At 61.6% G+C, this 20,214-nt stretch overlaps 1 protein-coding gene across 4 annotated transcripts in view; it reads right to left on the minus strand.

Moving 5' to 3' along the window:
* INPP5A (inositol polyphosphate-5-phosphatase A) overlaps positions 1-20,001 on the minus strand; it is a 173,752-nt gene extending 153,751 nt beyond the window's left edge. Inside the window, exon 1 of one of the 4 annotated variants that reach the window (XM_057734837.1) lies at positions 19,788-19,998. In XM_057734837.1, coding sequence (XP_057590820.1) covers positions 19,788-19,862 — 75 coding nt within the window. In that variant the 5' untranslated portion in view covers positions 19,863-19,998. Of the gene's footprint in view, positions 1-19,787 lie in introns of all 4 variants that reach the window. The other 3 variants (XM_057734839.1, XM_057734838.1, XM_057734841.1) reach the window with 3 other exon arrangements.
* Between the last annotated feature and the right edge of the window lie 213 nt (positions 20,002-20,214).

Here is a 20,214-nt window from a genome sequence, read left to right on the forward strand (position 1 = left end):
CCACATCTGTGGCGGCCTCTGGGAGGAGGCCAGACACAGAGCCAGTCCTGCTGGAGGCCTCGCTGCTCCTGGAGACCCTGATCGGCAGGGGGGCCTCCCTCCCTCCTCCCTTTCCGGGTCAACGGCCTGGGCAAAATGTCCAAGACCTCGCCGCTCCGCAACAGTCCCCAGGCCGCGTCTGAACCCAGGAACGATGCCCGTGAGGTCCCGGCCGCCTGCTCCTTCCCATGATGCAGACTCAGGGAGGAGAGGCCCAAGGCGAAGGGCAAACACGTCCAGGCCTCCTCGTCCGGCCAGAGCCAACGCCCCTCCTCGAAACCAACCCTTTGCTCTGCGTCCTATGTCACCCTGAAGTGAGACGCACAGAGGCCACAGCGCTCAGCACGCGTGTGTTTTTAGAAACCAGTGTACACCAAGCAGCCATAAATGGAAGGTAGTTTATGTTAAAACAACACCTATGTACATACAGACGTGTTCCATTTACACACACACAGACACACACGCGCTTGGTCTCCATCTCGGAGCTATAACCATCCCAGCAAGGGCCATTTTCAACAATCTCTAGGAGAACACAAACGCACACGCCGTGTTCCATCACAAACCGCTTCCAAACAGCGCGGGTGGCAGAGGAGACACGTGGGACGCCCCGCGCCTGGGGCCGCAGGACCTGACCGGGCCCCCCGAGACGCCGAGGACCCGGCCCTGCGCTCGCCCCGCGGCGCCGGCTCAGGCCTGCACAGGTGCTGTCCATCAAACAGGGGCCACGACATGGGTTTTCACTCTCTAATTCTTCTTTTTACATTTCAGACTAAAATAATGTCTGTTTTAAGGCTGCTAATGACAAGCTGTCAGAAAAGAATATTTTAAGCCAAAGTATTATTGTCGTTCACAATAACCTGAACTTAAAACCGGGGCGTGTCAGAGACCCGCCAGTCGGAATGCTCAGCGGGGGAGAGGCGCCGCCTGGCGGGGACCGCGGCCCTGGCAGGGCCCACGTGGCCGTCCTCCTGCCGCCGCGGCTCCTGGGCTCCACCCACACAGCCGAGCCCAACGCCAACCACGGGAGGAGACCTGCCCGGCACGCCGTCCAGCCAGCCCGGGCAGGGGCGGAGGACCCAGCTGCCGGAAGCCGTCAGGCGGGCCCTGCAGCGGCGCTCCCTGCCTGACGGCAGTGTGGGCGCGAGGCGGGTGCGGACACGGCCCAACCAGGGGGCAGTTTGTCAAAACTTCTGCTTCTGTTCGAGGGGCGGGAGCCGCTCCGCCTGCTGTACCCGGCCCTGTGCTGACGGCAGGTGACCTGGCCGTGAGCCCCCCCACCCCGAGGGCAGGGCTGAGTCCCCAGTCAGCGTGGGCCGAGTCGCCCCCTGGATGGGCTCCACTCCAAAGGGGGCCCAGCACGCGCCCTCAGAACCCACGCACACGGGAGAGGGCTCGGTCTTTGCAGGGATGGAAAAGCCCCCAAGACCTACGGAGGATCTCAAGTGCTGGGCGTGGACGCCAGGCTGACCACGGGCCGAAGCGGGCCTCTTCCCACCCCAGCCAAGGCCCAGGGATGCAGTCACGAGAGCCAGCCTGCCACTCGGGCCGCACCCCAGAGCTGAGACTCCCGCAGGTCACCCCCAAAGGGACTACATACTGGGACCTGGGACCTTGACCTTCAGGGCTCCTGGCAACCGGCCGGCGGCTGAGCAGCAGCAGGGGGCCGCCAACAGGTCACTGGGAAAGGAAGAGTGGGGGATCCCGGGGTCAGCGCCTTCCTCAAAAAGCGCCGTTTTTCGCAGATTCAAGTTGATTCAAGTCAATCTCCTGCTCACACTGGTTAAGCAAGACCTGTCTTGTTGCAGGAAGCCGCTTCCCTCCTGGGCAGACACACAGGGGAAGGACAGGCAGGATGTGTCCACACTCTCTGGGGACCAGGGCCGACTGCAGGGTCATCCTCTGGAATCAAGCAGGGGAACTGAGCTTGTGCCGTGCGGGTTCCTCCAGGGCCGTGGCCTCCACGGGCCAGTGGGCGGCCGGACAGGGAGCCGCACGTCGTCAAAGTCCATGCTGCAGACGACCCCAGGCATGCGCCGTGCCTTCCTACGTCAGAAAGGACAGCCCGCACGCAGACGGGAGAGTGACATTCGTGATGACCCTCAGGGTCACGGAGCTGCCAGCACGGGGCCCAGGGACACCAGAGTGCCTGAGAGGCACCAGACCAGAAGCGGACTCGAGCTTACTTTGCATTTATTCAAGCAACTGGCAAAGCCAACAAGCCTGCAGGGAGGGCCACCTCGCCCGGGCACAGACGAAAACTGCCCCGAAGCTGGTCACACGGGAAGAGGACCCAACGTCAGAGCCACGTGCCAGCTGTGGCCACCCCAAGGGTCTCGGGAGCGGGGCGGCCACGTGCCTCAGGAACCGTGGAGGACGGCTCGGCCAAACGCAAGGCAAGGCAAGACGGAAGGAGAGAGCGGAGCCCTCCCCAGGGCCCACGGCAGCAGCGAGACTTCCAAGACAGCCTCCTGTGTGACCTAACTCTAACTGCAGCCAACGCAGAGAACACGGGAACAACAGAGAGCCGTCCAAAGGCCACGAGCTGGTCCTTCAGGAAGGCCAACAACATGGACAAATCTTCAGCTACACTGACAAAAATCAGACCACTCAAATCACTAAAATTGGGAATGAAAGAGAGACGAATACGGCCAACTGCACAGAAAGAAAAAGGGTCACGAGGGAATAAGAGGAACAAATGTCTGCCGACAAACTGGAGCCAAGACGAGGCGACAAACTCCCAGAAAGACAAACTCCGAAACCAGCGCAGACAAAAATAGGAAATTCAAGCAGGTCTACAGCAAGTAAAAGGATTAGGAAAAAGTTAAACAGAGGAAGTGCAAGACTTGTCCTGAAAAGTACAGAGACCTCAATCCATGGAAGGACATCCTGGGTCCATGGACGGCAGGACACAATGTGAAGACGGCAACACTCCCCGAAGCAACCTGCAGAGTCAACGCCACCCCATCGGAACTCCAGCTGCCTCTCGTGTGGAAAGTGACGAGCTGGCCCAAGGGTTCACATGGAACTGGGAAAGACTCAGAATGGCCAAAAGAAACTTGAAAAAGAACTACAAAGTTGGAGGACTCACACCTCCCCATTTCAAAACTTACTACAAACTACCGTTATCAAAACCTTGTGGTCCTGGCCCAGGGACAGACACCCAGATGGAGAAAACAGAATTAAGTGTCCAAGGAAAAAATCTATATACCTATGGTCAATTAATCTTCAACAAGGCGAGTCACTGGGGAAGACCAGTCTTTCCAATAAACAGTGCTGGGACAGCCAGATGCGCACACACGACAGAGTAAGGGAGCAGCCCTACCTCACACCACACAGGAAAATGACCTCGAGACGGACCAGGGACCTGAAGGAGGAGCTAAAACTATAAGCCTCAGAAGGAAAGACAAGGGTATCTCTGTGACCTGAGATACCCAATGGTTTCCTTTTTCTTTGCTGCCTCTCTTTTTTTCCCTAAGTGTACTTTTTAAATTGTGGTACATTTGATTTACAATGTTTCAGGCATATAGCAAAGTAACTCAGACACAGACGTATACACATACACATACATATATACACGTACACATATATATACATATACATATATATTCTTTTTCAGGTTCTTTTCCAAGTTGTTACAAGATATTGAATATAGTTCCTGGGGCTCTATAGGAGGACTTTCTGGTTTATGTATTTTATATATAGCAGTGTGCACCTGCTAATCCCAAGCTCCCAAGCTATCCCTCCCCGCTTTCCCCTTTGTAACCACGTTTGTTTTGTGTCTGTAAATCTATTTCTGTTTTAAAAATAAGTTCATCTGTATTATTTTTTAGATTCCACATATCAGTCATGTTATGTGGTGTTTGTCTTTCTCTGTTTGACTCACTTCACTTAGTCTGATCATCTCTAGGTCCATCTATGTTGCTGCAAATGACATTATTTCATTTTTCTTTACAGCTGAGTAGTATTTCATTGTATACATGCACTGCATCTTCTTTCTCCACTCCTCTGTCGGAGGACATTTAGGTTGTGTCCGTGTCCTGACTATGGTGAATAGTGCTGCAGTGCCCCTGGGGTGCATGTGTCTTTTCGAATCAGAGTTTTTGTCTTTTCAGGATACGTGCCCGGGAGTGGGACTGCAGGATCACACGGTAGCTGTACTTTTAGCTTTTTAAGGACCTTCCACACCACTTGCCATAGTGGCTGCACCAGCTACATTCCCACCAACAGTGCAGGAGGGTTGGCAATGCTTTCTTAGATGTGACATCTGAAGCACAAGCAACCAAAGCAGAAGCAGACACATAGGACTTCATCAAAATTTTAAATGTTTGTGCTTCTAAGGACCCTATCAAGAATGTGAAAAGACAGCACAGAGAACAGGAGAAAATATCTGTGAATCATATTTATGATAAGAATCTAGTATCCAGAATATACAAAGAAAAACTCAACAATTTTTAAAAATTTTAAAACAGGCAAAATATTTCAATAAACATTTTTCCAAAGTGCATATACAAATACCCAACAAGCACACGGGGGGACCCTCATTGTCACCAGTCCTCAGGGAGAAGCAAGTCAACGCCGCTTCACACCACAGGACAGTGAGACTCAAAAAGACCGACAATAACGGGGGCTGTTTTTAGATGTGGAAAAACTGCAGACTTTGTGCGTTGCTGGTAGGAATTCAAAATGGTGCAGACACTTCGGAAAACAGGCTGGCAGCTCCTCAAGAAGTTCTATACGGAGTCACTACACGCCTCAGCAAGTCCATGCCTACACACGTGCCCAAGGGAGTTAAAAACACGTTCTCACAAAAACTTGTACACAAACGTTCACAGCAACTGCTGAACGGACAACATGTGGTCTGTCCGTACAATGAACTAGCGCTCAGTCATAAAAAGGGGTGAGGCTCTGATACACACGTGACGGGGATGAGCCTCGAACACATGATCAGAAAAAGAAGTCAGACGTGTGGTCTGAGTCCACGTGTATGAAATGCGCAGAACAGAGCAATTCGCAGACACACAGACGACTAGCGGTGCCAGGGTTCGGGGGGGAGGGAGAAACAGGGAGCGACGACTAAGGGTGCTGGGCTTCTTTTAGGGGTGATGAAAACATCCTGGGGTTAGACAGTGGTGACGGTTGCACAACCTCGAGAATATATTAACACACTGAACTGTACACACAAAAAGAGTAAACCTTATGGAATCTCAATTTTGTCTCAACTTTGCAATACTAGCAACAACAACAACGATACATGCAGCCAGTACAGACCCCCAGACAGAGCAGCAACTCCTCCCCCAGGGGAGGCCTTCACTGCACATGTGCCCCAACGCAGAGGAGGCCTGGGGGGAGCCTGGGCCTCAGGGGAGCTGTGGGAGGGAGCCGCCCTGTCACCCACCGACAGGGCGGACAGAGGCTAGGGCTCAGCGCCCCACGCGTGGTGAGGGAGCTTTCCCCTGAAGCCGGGAGGGACGCCCCCCACCACCCACCCAGCTCAGCAGCACCTCGCCAGGTCCTCACCAGGGACCCCGAGCGCAGGAGAGGTCAGCTCAGGGCCCCAGGCGGGGCTGGGAGGCTCCCAGGGGAAGGCGGCTGGTGAAGGGGGCTGGCAGGTGCAGCGAGGAGCGGCCTCACATCAGGGCCGCTGACATAACTGGTTCCCACGAGCCCTTGTGTGCGAGGGCCCTGGCGCCTCCTGGAAGCAGGGTGCCCGCAGGGGCAGGCTGAGCCCCAGCCAGGAGCCAGCGGGTGCCCAGGAGCTCTGCCGTCGGGGGCGCCAGGCTGTGGGGACACGCCATCCTGGTCCCTCTCTGCCTCTGAAGAGTCCAGAAGTCAAGGCACATCATCCATGGCGAGACGGGGAAACGCGGCGCCACAGGCTGTGACCTCGCGCCCCTCCCCAGGAGAGAGAAAAGAATCGGGTTTCCGCACCGAACACTCCGCACACTAGAGCTGCCAGCGCCGTCCCTGCTGCTGCGGGAGGCACCACAGGCGCGAGGCCCCCGCCCGCCAAAGGCAGCAGATGGGGACCCCAGAGCAGAGGAGGGCAGGGCGTCGACCTCAGACACGTGCGCCACGCTGCGCTCCAGATCCAGGTGGGAGATCCGGACGCGTGGGGTCTCGGGGCCGCCCCACCCCACCTGGCCGCTAACCCTCTCTGTGGAGGGAGAGCCTCACGGAGCGGAGGGGCAGGACCCGCGGGTGGCTGGCAGGAAGGACCGCCCAGGGGAGGGGACCCCTGCCTGCCCTGCAGGAACTCAGGGTCTGGCCACCAGGCTGCCTTTCCTATAAGCTAGTTGCCACCTTTCTGTTCGATCACCACTTAACGTGTGATTCGCTGTGGGCGAGGACCTGCCCACTTTCACAGTAACAGGCTCCCCGGGAAAGTGGTGACTGAAGCAGGCGGGGAGGGAGGCCCATTTCGGAGGGCTCGGCCCGGGCACCCCACCCGCCAGGCCGCGGGGGGCAGGAGGGCGGTCACCCTGACAGACACCGGGGGTAGGAAGCCCATTTGAGGTCGCGGCCCTGCACCCAGCTGTCCACGTCCGGCAGGCAGATGCAGAGCCCCAGGCGGCCTCGCCCACGCAGGCCGAGCTCCCTCTCGCTTCCCTGTTAGCCTGGATGTGATCTGACCTTAGGACCACCACAGCCAAAGCCTGACAAACAGTGGGTCTGCAGGCCCCCGCGGGACCCCTCCCCATCCCACAGTCACATCAGCTCAGGAAAGAGCAGAAGAGAAAACTCTGCTCGGCGCTACACCAAACCAGCAAACTATGCCCCAAAGTGATGCGTGGCTGTTGTCTTCAGATTTCTGCACAGAGCCTCCCATTCAGACGAAGGACTGTGTAGGAACTGGAATCCCCCACCCCCGGCACTGGGAGCCTCTCATGCCGGCGCTGGGGACGGCAGGGAGGGGCCCTTCCCGTGGAGGGGCTTGCTCCCACGAGCCACACTCGGCCCTGAGCTCAGCTGGCTGCGAGCACACTCAGCTGCCCCCGACCAGCAACTCAGCCAGTCCCGACCGCTCTGGCCAAGGCTGCCCAAGCCCCAGGTCCGAGGACGGCAGCCGCGGCGGGAAACAGAAAGATGCCCTCGGACCACGTGAGGAGGATCGCTCAGCAACTCCAAGCGCTTCAGGCAGGAAGACTGACCGCATCTCTGGTCAGGGACTTCCAAAGAGTATCGCGGCACAGCGAAGAAAAAACACGAGAAAGTTGCAAAACTTGGTGAACACGATGTGAGAGGCAGGAAAGAAACTGCAGTCAAGAGTCCTACACAAATAGAGCTCCCTGGACGTCTGTGTGATCACAGCCCCGAGGAGAAAAATGGCCACAAATAACAGTCAGTAACAAAAAACACAGTCACTGTCCTACAAACCCTATGCTCACCTCCCTCTCCAAATAACTCTATCGATAACTTAGATAAAGACCTGTAGGAGATACGAGATTCTACACAGAGATCCTAGGAAATCCAAAGAAAAAGGCTCGGAAATGACACTACACGTAACCAGGGAAACGCAGAGTAAACACAACAGATGCCACATTATGCTCCTCTGACAAAACCAAAAGCTGGGGCGATGTGACTGCCAGGCGCCCCCAACCGCTGAAGGAGTGAGTGCACGCGCGCATGTGGCGTGCACGTGTGTGCGCGTGGGGGGAGACACGTGCACACGTGACTGCCTGGCGCATTGGACGCCACCTGACACCGGCAACTCCGCAGAGGCGCTCAGGGAGGCCCGAGCTTGGCGCGGAGCCTGCAGGGCCGGCTGCTCCCCTGCCCTCGGCGTCCCCCACGAAGGCAGTTCAGCGTGTGCCGGAGAGCGGACCCCACAGCAGCTAAAGCGCGAGGAAGCTGCCGGACATGGAGAGGGGACGTAGCGCAGGGCGCGAGGGGCGGGGCTGCCCCCGTACCCCCACGCGCAGTAACTCCTGCACAGGGACCCGGCGGCCTGTCTGTGACAAGCACCGGCTGGCCTGGGGGTGCCTCTGCCCCGAGCTCTGTGCTCCAGGGCGCACGGATGCTGAGACAGGAGTCTGGGCCAGGGCACGGCCCCCCGCCCCGGTTCCAGAGGGAGCAGACACAGCACGGGCGCCCAGTTTCAGCAGCCCCACCGGGCACCAGGGGCTCCTGCAGACCCCCAGGTGGCTCCCCCGGTAGGAAGGGGGTGTCCGTTCTTTTAGAAAACGCTGGAATCTTGTTCTTTGTCCACAGTACAGATCCGCAACGCAGCAATTGCCACAAAACGCGGAGAGCATCCTGCAGTCTGTCGGGGGTGACAGCGCTGAAGGCAATACCGTCCAGAGCACAGAGAAGGCCTCGCAGGGGCCTTCGTGGGTCTCGCCACACAGTTGTTATCATTAGAGAAAACTAAAATTATCAAGGTTATCAAGGTTCACAGATATCAATGTTCTCCTAGAAACCAGGATGAACATCTCACTTTCTGAGTGGAGTTCTATCGCACTGGAAAGACAGCAATGAGAAGCGCACGTTGGTGCTGCCGTGCTGCTGTCCTGGATTCCTCCGGTGCCCCAAGGGCCCCTTCCATGCACCTCGGGGGCGCCAGCAATCTCCGGCTGCCCCTCCCTGAGTGGCTCAGAGCTCCTCACCCTCCCGCCTGGGCCCGGCCCTGAGTCCCCCTTCTTCCCCTTCCGGACTGACTCACTTATCAGTTGCTAAAAAATACAGACGGGCCACAGGCAACTCCCTGGAGGAGGGAACCGACTGCCCGCACCCAAGGCCTGTGCCCGGGAGACAGGGGCCGGGGCGGCAGCTCCTGACCCCAGAGCACCCTCCCGCCACTGCAGGAGCTGCGTCCCCAGCTGCTCTCAAGGAGCAGGGGCTCCAGCACAATCAGATGCACACGGCCTCTCAGCCTGCAGAGCCTGGCTTCCGCAGCTCACCGCCCACGCCAGCCAAGCCAGGCCACGCCACGCCAGCCACACCACTCACCTTCCCCACGCTAGCCACATGGCCTCCCACGCAGATCCAGCTCCCCACTTCCTGCCACTTCTCCTGCCTCACGGCAGCCCCAGGGGCCACCCCTTCCTTAGTTCTCCCAAAGCCTTTAGGCCCCGGCCTATTTCTTGCCCCGGGAGGCGCTCCATGGTCTCTGTGCTCAGGGCATCTCAGGGCACCCTAAACCACCCTGGGTCACCACCCAGACCCCTGCCACCTCACGCTTACACTCAGCAGCTGGCAACCTGGGCCAAGTGCACAGGCCACAAGCCAGGCAGTCCGGTGCCAGGTCCCTCTGGCCGGAAGGGGGCCGTGCCTTGCCACAGAGGGCAAAGCGTGGTGACGTGCAGGCGCCGCAGGCTACGTGCAGTCAGACCCACTGGGTCCTGGGGCCACCCCGGCCCCCTGCCTCGGGCCCCCAGCAGGCCCTTCTCGAGATACTCCGCCTCAAACTCCCAAAATGCCCCTCCCCCAAGGCCCTCCTCATCCTCCTCACCTCTCCGGATCTCAACCTGCCCCGTGACCCCACCTGCGCTCCAGCCAGCCCTCTCCCTGAGCTGTGGATTCAGGGCCACGGCCAGCAGACCCCTTCGGCCTCAGTCAAGGATGGATGGGGAAGGCGCAGGAGGTGCAGGGCCAGGGAGCAGCACGAGGGGGCCTCAGGGAGCCTGTGCTAGGACCGTGCTGCGGTTCAGAGAGCGCCCCAGACACGGGGCTGGTGGCTGGGCTGGCAGGAGTGTGGCGTGCGGAGGGGAGGCCCCGGGGTCACCTGCGGCGGCCCCAGCCCCTGGAAGAGGTTCTCAGTAAACACCACTGAGCAGGGAGCCTGAGCCGCTGGGGCTGCGCGACTAACAGCCCTTAAAAATAAGCCTTCCTGGTCCCCGTGTCTCTGTGCACCTGCAAGCTCGGCTGAGGCTGAACCCGGGGACACAGCAGAACCCTCTGGCACCCGGGAGCCGTGTGCAGCCTGGACCTCCTGTCCCAACACCCCCAACAGCACCGTGCATCCCCCGGAGCACGTATGTAGGGCTGGAGTCCTGGGGGCAGGGGTTCAGCAACTGAGATGAGACGTCACCCCGGCCCTCCGCCCAGGTGACAGCCCCCGGGCCCTGCTTTCGTCCCCCTGCTGGTCAGCTCCAGCCGCTCACCCACGTTCTGTCGGCAGCGCTAGTAAGCAGGCCCCCCGCCCCTCGCAGCCCAGCCCGCCGCCTCCCACCGGGACCACGCACCGCGCGTGCCGCCTGGACGCAGCGGCGAGGGGAGCAACCGTGTTGCAGCAAAAACAGGAAGTTGCAACAGATCTGAAAAACCGTAAGAGTGATGAAGGAGAAAATAAAAGCAAAACATGTGTCCCCACAAATTTGTTTGTCACTTAGACAGATGTCATTCTTAACAGAACGAATCCAACTGAAAGTAAAGCCCAGGTCACCCCAAACCACGACACAGCAGACAGCGCCCTGCGCCCCGAGGAGCTGCGGAAACACGCGCTGAACTGGATGGACAGTCAGTGCCCCCCAGGGCACCCCGATGAAGCCCTGGGACCCAGAATGGGTACAGGGCCCCGGGAGCACCTGGGGGCATCGCCGGGCAACCTAGGACAGGCGGGTCTGTCCGCTCCTCAAGCCTTCGTGGCGGCCTCTCAGTGCAACGGCTCCCAGGGACGCTGCCGAGGGAGCGCCGACCATTCGACCGAGGTCTGTTTCACACACACAGGCTCCCCACGTGGCCAGGCTCCCCCACCCCAGCTCTCCACGCAGCCTCCTACCACGGACAGCGACCCCAACACCCACGTAGGCACGGAAGCGTGCTCACCGCTGGGGTCCATGCAGCTGCCCCCAACGTGTCCTCGGGACCCCAGGACTAATGGGACGTGCAGCTAACAAAGCCGCTGGCTCACATGGACCCCAGCACAGCCCCTCCCAGGCGGGCCGCGGGGCCCGGAGAGCACCCCCCCAACCGCCCCCGCCACCAAGGACAGCCAGGCCCGAGCACCCCCAGAGGTCTCTGCGAAAGCCAACTGTGACGAAACGACCACCAGGTGTGACACAGATGGCAGGAGGCCAGGCCAGGCCGGGGACAGGCCTCTCGGAGCCTGAGGCCGTCACCTCCGCGGTCACACGAGGCAAAAGGTTTTCCCTAAAGGAGGAACAGGCCAAAGTGGTGCCTTCCTGTTCTTCTCACGTGGTGTGGCTGGAATCACTGGCATCTGACACCCGCCCCTGTGTCCTGCGGGGCACCGTCCTCCCTGGACCTCGAGCCCAGACCAGGACAGACACGTGCGTGCCTGCCAAGGGCTGCGCAGCTACAGGGCTGGGTTCCCATCCCACAGGAAGGCGTTCTCGGGCAGCTTCACGGAGATTCTCCACCTGAGAGCATCTCCGCTGCCCAGGTGAGGGCCCCAAGGGGCGGGAGCCTGGCGGGTGGCAGGCGACGCACAGCAGGCTTACTGGAGACGTTCCGAGACCTGCGCTGGGCTTAACGGCCACTCAGCCAGGAGAGAAAGGCAAAGGGTAGGGGTGGAGGACAGCCCCCCGGACAGGCCATCACACCCCAGCGGCTGGGAGGAAAGAATCCCCCTGGGAGAGGCACTCTCTGCCCCATCCTGGGGTGGTACCTCCACGTCCGGAGGCAGTGGGAGGGGAGGCGCACACCCAGGCCCCTTCCAGGAAGCCCTCCCCACCACTGCCCCCTCATACAGCACACCCCAGGGCAGGCCTGGCGTGGGCCTCGGCCAGCAGACCAACCCTGCAGAGAGATGCACTGTCCCGCTGCCCACACCAGGCCACGGCGGGGCCAAGGACGGCGGCTCCGCACCGTGTCCTCACCCCGACTCCCCCACGTAATTGTGTTCAAAGGTGCCCCACGATCACAGCCCCCTTCTGTCCGGGCAAAGCAGGCCTCTCGTGGGGGGTTCTGGCACCGTCTGCCTCCCCCAGCCAGGGAATGAGAAGGGCGACAGCCCCACGGAGCTACGCCCATCCATACAGTCAACGGTGTGCCAAAAAGTGTCACCGATGTGGCAAACTGTCCATCTGAGAGGGATGCCTACGTTCAAAAGCAGAGGCCAGGAAACGCAAACAACAGCCACAAGGAGATTCCGCTGCACACACATCACCAAAGGGACGGGAGTACGTGTGGCCTGGCGTGGCAGGGCCAGAGCCCATGTGGCTGGAGCCCACACGGCCGGAGGTGTGACCTGGAGCCTCCGCTCTGAGAGCAGGTGGGCGGTGCCTGGAAAGAGTAGGCGTTCACCCACCACACGACCAGCCCTGGCACCCAGAGGCTATGCCCTGCCGTGCACAGCTGCCCAGGCCGGGAACAGCCCCGCGCCCGTTGGCTGGCGCCTCCACCCAACGGAACAGCGCTCAGCCGGAGAAGTGCCACGAGGGCCACAGGCTGTCCGTGAGGTGGGACCCACAGTGAGGGAAGAGGGAAGGGCAGCCCCGGGGGCTGAGCTGAGCACTGCCAAAGGCCAGGAGGGCAGGGTTTCAAACTGGACTGTGGTGACGCTGCACGAGGGCAAAGACTGTCTGAAGACCATCCAACCACACACTTACGCTGGGTGGACCATGTGAGACGCAACTCTTGCCTCCACCAGACCGTCCCAGCCAGAAGGAAAAGCCAGCCAGAGCCCGGGCGCCCGCAGAACTTTCCACCAACCACTGAGAGCAGCTCTGACGCTGGCTCCCAGCTGCCCGCGAGGTGCCAGGCCAGCAGGGCACACGCCTTCCCCAACCCAGCCCCCATCCAGCTCTGATGGGGGCATCCGGCAACCGAGCAGGCTGGCGGCACCTCTGGTGCCCTACAGCCACGTCCGCTCTGCCCTGCGCCCAACAGGGCAGAGCCCCAAATCCCGCCCCTGAACTTCCGGTCAGAGGCCAGCACACCCGAATGTAACAAACATGACAAAAGCCTGCGGCCCTCCACTGACGCCCGGGCCCAGGCTGGGCCTTCCGCTTTCAAATCCCCCTCAGTTCCTAGAATAACTAACTGCTCGTCACTCAGAGGCCCCGAGAGGCAGGGCAGAAGAGGACGGCCGTCGGAGGGCTGTCTCGAAAGCGGGGCCACAGCTGGACTCTGCCCAGGATGACACGGGAGCCCCCGACCTCCAGGACGCAGCCCCAAACGCCAGCTCCTGTGCTCACAGGCCGGGTGAGCCAGGAAGGCCCAGAGGACACGAAGTGACCTGGGCCAGGATGCAGACGGGGTGTGGGGGCCTGGGGTGTGTGGTGCTTCTAGGACCGCTGGCCACGAGGAGGGGGAGCAGGCTCAGCGTGGGCTCCAGCTCCTCAGATTCCGACCGCCGTGCAGGCCGAGCCGGCTCCTGCGCCCCCGGGTCAGGTGCGCCCAGCGCCTAAGCCACACCTCCACGCCCTCGCTGCACCAGCCCCCCCCCCCCCCACCGCGCTCGCTTCCTCCTGCGATGGAGCCCCCTGCACAAGCAGCAGATCCGAGGGGATATCCTGTCCCAGGGCCACATCCATCTCCCAAAACAAACCTTGTAAACTCAAATTTTAAGTTTTAGAAAACAGATCTCATCACCAGAGGCCAAGCAGAGACAGGGACTATGACGACAGCAACGTCTGGAAGATCCCAGGAAGTCCGAGATGCTCCCAAACAGAGGCCCACGTGTGCCCAGCCTTCCCCAGACAAACGAGAGATGCGGGACCCCGCAGGCTCAGGGGTAGGCGGGCCACCCCAACCGCTCCAACTCCAGAGTTACGTAAATCATCACATGGCTGCACGGATGGGTGGCGGCTCTGGTCCCCTCAAGACAGCCAGCGGCCTTGCGCGGGCCCCGGACTTCAGACGCCCCAGCACGAGCTGCTGCCCCACCCTCACTCGCCACTGAAGACGAGACCCGGCAGTGTGCTCGGCAGCGCCTTCGTCAGGATGAGGTCTCCCGCGAGCTCAGAGCCACGCTGGGAGTGGACCGGCCCAGCCCCGGCCTGCAGAGGTGCTCACGTCGGGACACTTCTCGGGCTCAGACGGGAGAGTCCCAGGTGCCCCAATTAAGCGAAGCGGCAACGGAAGGGAGGACTCGGAAGCCAGCTCCGTGTCCACCTGGGGGACTCGCCACGTTCCCTCCGTCTCCTCTCCTCCCCAGGCCCAGGGTCATCCTCCTTAGCCTCACGCGCCCCGGAAGCCCCACCCCCCGCCCCGCACAAACACAAGGAGAGCAGGGCTGTGTCCTGAGCAGTGACAACAGACAGGTGACCAAGATACCGCTCAGGCCCTCCGCTGCCTTTCTGACGAGCCTCCCGGCCCTGCGCTGCCCCCACCTACTGGACCCCATTCCTGCACCAAGCCCATCCTCCCACGGGAGATGCGGCCAGCCACCCGCCCACCGGGGCGGACCCTGAGGGGGCCAACCTGTAAGGAGCCATCCCGCCCCAGTACCTGAGCGAGCCCTGCCCCCTGCCCCCGGCCCCAGGCAGCCACCTCGGTTTCCACACCCCTCCCTTTGGGTCAAACAGGGGACTCCATAGACAAGGGCAGTCTGCTGGGAGGCAGGCCTGATGCAAGGTCTGTAACCTCCGAATCGGACCCAACACACTGCGGAAGCACCCCCAGCACGGGCCTCTCTCCCCAGAAAGAGACGCCCACCCTAGCCAAGCCAGGGCAGCAGCACCGGCCCCTCCCCCTGCTTGCTCACTCCCAGGAGGGCACACAGTCCACGCGCGGGCAGAGTGCATGACAGGCCCAGAGCGCGGCCTCGCGGAGGGACGTGGGCCGCGAGGCAGTGGATGTGCACGTGCGCCGGCACGAGCACCCTCCAGGGCTGTCCAGCAGGCCGCCCGGCAGATTCGAACACGCAGAACATCTAAGACTTTACACCCAAGAAACGCCTCCCGCACCAGTGACCTAAACCCTCCCTCAGCATCTCCAGAGCAGATGAAAGCAGGAGACGCTGCAGAGCAACGTGCGCTCTCGGCGGCGGATCCAGGACAGAGAGCACGGCCGGCCGAGGCCGGGGACGTGGGCGGGGGCGCCGGGAGACAGACGAAGCCTGCGGGCAGGTGACGGCGAGCCGACGGCAAGCTCCAGCCGCATCCAGGGCAGGCATGGCGGGAGCCTGTCGGGGCTGCGCGGAGGTGTGCGGGGTGCAGCGCGGCCTCCTGACTCAGAGGAAGCAGGAAACCCCACCAGGCCGAGCCCACCATCTCCTTTGACCACACCACCCTGGGGACAGGCGGGCCCCATCTACAGGGTCCCAAACTCGGGCAAACGGACCCAATTCCCACAGAGAAAGTACACCGAGGTCTCAGGTCAGAGGCAGTAATGCCAGGAGAAGGCGGAGACACCTCCCCGTGGCCATCCCCCCGCGGCCACCCCCATGGGACAGGGGCAGGAGGGCCCGCAGCGGGCCTGTGAAGGGGCCCGGCCCTCTCGGCTCCCCGCCGCCCCAGCGCACGGGAGCCCGGCGGGGCTTCAGGGGCTGCGTGGACAGCAGAGAAACTGCCACCTCTGACATTAGGAAAACCCAGCGGCTTGGACGGGAACCGGCCGCGGCTGCACGGCACCGGCCAAGCGCCTGGCCCTTGCCGGCCACGGCGGACGGAGCGAGGCGGTCCCCGCGGCGCCGCGGGCCGCGCCTGGGTCCGGGTCTCCTCCCGGCCTCCCGGGGCGCTCGTTCCACACCCGCGTGTAGAGACACTAACTCCCCAGGAGGCCGGTGTGGCAATGCCGGGGGCGGGGCGGGGCCGACTGCACGTCTCTCAGGAGAGACGCATGACACCGAGCTCCGGAGGACGTGGAGAAATCGGCGCCGCGTGCACCGCCGGTGGGAACGCAGGACGGGCCCGGCGCAGGGAACGGCTGGCAGCGCCTCAAGAGCTCAGGCGCGCGTCCAGCAGTCCCCACCCCGGGGACGTGCCCGGGAGAAGCGAAGACACGTCCACACGGCGACCTGTAAGCGACGGTCCGCGGCAGCCCAGGGGCGCAGGCCGCCCAGATACCCACGCCTGGCGGCAGACACACAGCCGCACAGCCGCCAGCAGGAGGGACGCGCCAACCACACGGGGCCAGAGGCAGAAGCACCCAGCGCGGGCAAAAACGCACGAGGCGGGAAGCCGCCGCGATGATCAGGGCTGGGGGTCCAGGGGCGCGGCGGAGGGGGGCAGGCACACGGGGCTCCCTTCTCAGGCACAAAACAACTTCTACACGTGACTGCGGGGACCGTCGCAGAGCCCTCTGAACACCCTGGGAACCACCGGGTGGGACGCTTTACACGGGTGACGTCCCTGCGTGTGAAGGACGCCTCAGTGAAGCCATCACCAAACGCAGTTCCTCGAAGGAGAGGAGGCATCCACGCCGTCTGAGCAAGCGCGAAGGCCCGCACCCAAGGCCGGCCCCGCACGAGGCCCAGCAGGGCCCCCGCACCCCGGGCCGGAGGCGGGGGAGACAGAGGACGCCCCGCAGGAGCTAGAGGGGGCACAGGGCCGGGGAGCTTTCAGGGTGGGATGGCCACAGAGGCTGAAGGGCAAAACGGATGGTGCTGGAGAGAGAGGGACAAGTGCCCAAGGGGCCGGACCCAGCGGAGGAACTCTCAGACCCTGACGCAGAACCGCATGGACAGCGAGCCGCCATCCCAGGTCAGGGCGGAGAGGGGCTGCTCAGGAGCTGGCCCTGCAAAAAGGCAACTGGCTCTCGACTGACCTTCAGCTCCGGACACGCAGAGCACAAAGGCCCTCCAGGCAGACACCCAAGAGCGAGCTGTGCTCTCAGAATCCTACCGCTTGGCTACGTCTCTTTCCCAAGAAGCAGCCTTACCATGTAAGGGTGGGACCGAGCTCTGAAATGACAGCCTGCAAGAATCCACCTTCTCAGTTCACTTCTAGAGAAAAAAAAAGGGGGGCGGGGCCGCCAAGCAAAGAACCAAAAGCTAGAAACCGCCCTTGTCAAAACTCCAGCCATCTCAAGCAAAGTAATTAGGTCCCTTGCCAGCAAACAGGGGGTGACAGCAGAAGGGACTGACTGGGAACTGCAGAAGGGCCCTGGGCTCTCTCGGGGCAACCTGGAACAGGTCCAGGTGGCCCGGCCACGCTAGGCCCCGGCCAGGCAGAGCCCCCTCCCCACAGGCTCAGGATGGGCCCCCAGCTGATACGGAGGCCCTGGAGGTCAGGGCTTCAGGAGGTTACAGCTGTGTCCACAGCAATACAACACAATGGCTCACTTTCCACCCCGCTGTCTCCTGCGTGAACGGTGGGGCTTTCTGGGGCTGTGAGCCTGTGACGACATCATCCTTCTGAGAGCCACTGAAACGGCCTCAGTTTCCACTTTTCTCAGTCTCTGCCTGCGAACGGGTAGATACTGGTGGTTATGACCGACGTGACCAAGAACTCTTTGGGGCTCTCCATAATTCCTAAGGATGCAAGGGGCAAAAGTTTGAGAACAAAGGTACTCTGGACATTGGCCACCCCGCCTCTGTGACATCACAGGGTGAGGAGCAACCCGAGGCCCCTGGGCAGGGACCCGACGGAGCGGGACGGGCAGCCAGCCAGACGACGCCCTGTGGGTCGCAGAATGTTAGGGCCAAACCACGGTGAGAGTCCCCATCCAGAGCTTTAACAGGGTCGCCTCTGGGTGGGGAGGAGATAGCAAGGGGAGACCACACACCTACAGAGGCCAACACACATCACCTGTCACTTGAGCACAAAAGGAAACAGTGCCCTTCCCAGCAGGGCCTGTCTGTTTATAACTCAGACCCCTCCTCCTCAGCCTGCACCCTCCAGGAAGAGGCAATGTCACACCCCGTGATGCCTGGCCACCGTCTGAATAGTGCTGGCCAGCAGGGGCACGTGTCACACAAAGACAGTGCCACCAAGCAGGTCTTCTGAAACCTACTATAAAGCAAAGAGTTAAAATGTCCTTCACTCAAGAATCAGCGCAACAGGGGACTGGTTAACACCCACTCTGCTTTTCCAGGCCACCAGGAAGGCCGGCCCCAGGCCGAGCGGCACACATGAGGAAAGCTGTGGATGAGGACAGATACATCCCTACTGGCCCTTAAGTCAAAAGCCACCTTGCAGAATTAACCTGTGCACTGCTTAGCAAAACAAGGTTCCTTCCCGATAAAAACAAGATGCAAAACTCTATACAGCCTTTACGAAAAATGAAAACTTGGAGAGAACCTGTTGCTAAACAAAAGTAAATGAAGTGATCCACTTCGATGTCCACAGAGAGATGTGTGTGTATGTGGCTGAAACACAACAAAAATGCTAGAAGTTGGAATCAAAGATTACTGGAAAGAATGTCTGCACAGCAAAATTCTTTTCCCTCTAAGACTGAAATGCCCCCACCGTGCTTAATTTTCCTGACATTTCTGAGGCTTTGAAGCCACAGCTAACGGATCTGAATCATCTGAGTAAAACCATGTTAGAGTGGATGTTACTGGAAAGCTGAGAATAGAATGCTAAATATACAGACACACACCCATACTGGGCACTTTTGTAGAAAACGATCAAACACGAAACAAGATAAAGCTGTCCTGTCCATGCCTGAGTCAGAGGGCAAGCAGTTCATCTCCAGCACGGAAGTATAACACACAGCGCCTCGAAGTTAAAATAAGAAAAACACAAAACAGCGCCCACCTTTGATTCATAAAATCACACCTCGCCTGCACATGAACTCAGCCTACAGAAACACCTCACCCATGCTCGCTGCCAGCCAAGGGAGGTCAGCAGAGGCAGGGATGCAAGTCACGTTTGCACCAGTGGTCTGGACGGTCAGTGGCCGCCCCCACTGCTCACCTCAGGAGGGGAGGGGAGGGGCGGGGTGGGGGCTGCGAGGCCGGCTGAGGCTCCGTCTGGGCCGTCACCCTTTCTTCTGAAACAAGCACGCCACTTAGAGCCGCACTCTGCTTTATTTGGGTTGGCAGTGTAAGTACCAACAGCGGGGTGGCACCGTGGCTGCAGCGCCGAACTAGGTCAGCCTCGGCCCGCCCTGGGAGCCGGGGGAGCGCCGGGCCTTGGCTGACGCTTCCCCCAACGGCCTCCTCGGGTGCCTGGGTGGGAGGCCCCAGAAGGTGAAGGCCTTGGGCAGTCAGCATCCTTTCTCCGGCCTTGAAAAGCTTCTTGCATCTTTCTCTTTAATAGACAACAAACACAAAGTCCTCCAGGGCTGTCACAGGCTCCCCTTGTTTGAGAACTAGAGAGACACTAAGTTACAAGGTACGATGAGGGTGCCTACTCCTCCTGGCAGCCACAGACAGCTCAGCAGACAAGGCAGGCAGACAGGCAGGGGCAAGGGCCAGGGAAGGTCGGGAGTCAGAGGCCAGAAGTCAGGGATTGGGGCTCGGGAGACATGCGTGGGAGTGTGGGAACCAGAATTCAGGGCTGAGCTTCTGGGGTCTAAATTCAGGACCAGGTTGGGGCCAGGTTCAGGGTAGGGGGCCCTAGGAGGAGGGTTCTGGGGCTAGGATCTGGGGACCTTGGACAGGGATCAGCACCGGGCTTTAGGGACCCGGGTTCAGAGGCTGGGCTCTGGGTTCACCCTACGGACTCTGAAGGCTGGGACTTGGAGAGCAGGGTCCCGGGGCCCAGGGCCAGGGCTCAGGGAGGGGTCCCGGGTCCAGGGCTCGGGGCTCAGCGTCTGGATTCCAGGGCCCCGAGGGTTCAGGCCCGGGTCCGGGCCCCGGGACTCCGCGCTCAGCGTCCGCCTCCCGGGGTCCCGGGGTCTCGGGGGTCTCGGGGCTCAGCGTCCGGGTCCCGGGGTCCCAGGGTTCAGGCCCGGGGTCTCGGGGCTCAGCGTCCGGGTCCCGGGACTCCGGGCTTCGGGACCGGCGCCGCACTTACGTCGTCGAAGAGCGAGCCCACGTTGGCCGTGACCAGCAGCACCGCGGCGCCCGGGGCGGCCGCCTTCCCCGCCATCGCGGCCTGCGCCGGGGCGCCCGCCCTCCGGGGCCGGCCGGCCGGGGTCTCCGCGGGCCGCGGCGTCAGCGGCGCCGGGGGGCGGCCCCGGGGCGCATCGCGCGCCCGGCCGGTGGGACCGGGCCTGGCCAGGGTCCGGCCGCGCCCGCGCTCGCTGTCCGCGGCCCCGCGCCCGTCGCTCTCCGCCCGCGCTCACCGCGGCCCGCGCGCAGCCATTAGGATCGCGGCCGCCCGAGCTCCCGCAGCGCCGCCGCCGCCGCCGAGGGCTGAGGGCTGAGGGCTGAGGGCTGAGGCGAGGCCCGCCCGGGCCGGGGGCGGGGCGAGCGCGGGGCGGGGCGGGGCCGCCGGGGGG

This window comes from Hippopotamus amphibius, chromosome 5, assembly GCF_030028045.1.
Source record: "Hippopotamus amphibius kiboko isolate mHipAmp2 chromosome 5, mHipAmp2.hap2, whole genome shotgun sequence".
NCBI lineage: Eukaryota > Metazoa > Chordata > Mammalia > Artiodactyla > Hippopotamidae > Hippopotamus > Hippopotamus amphibius.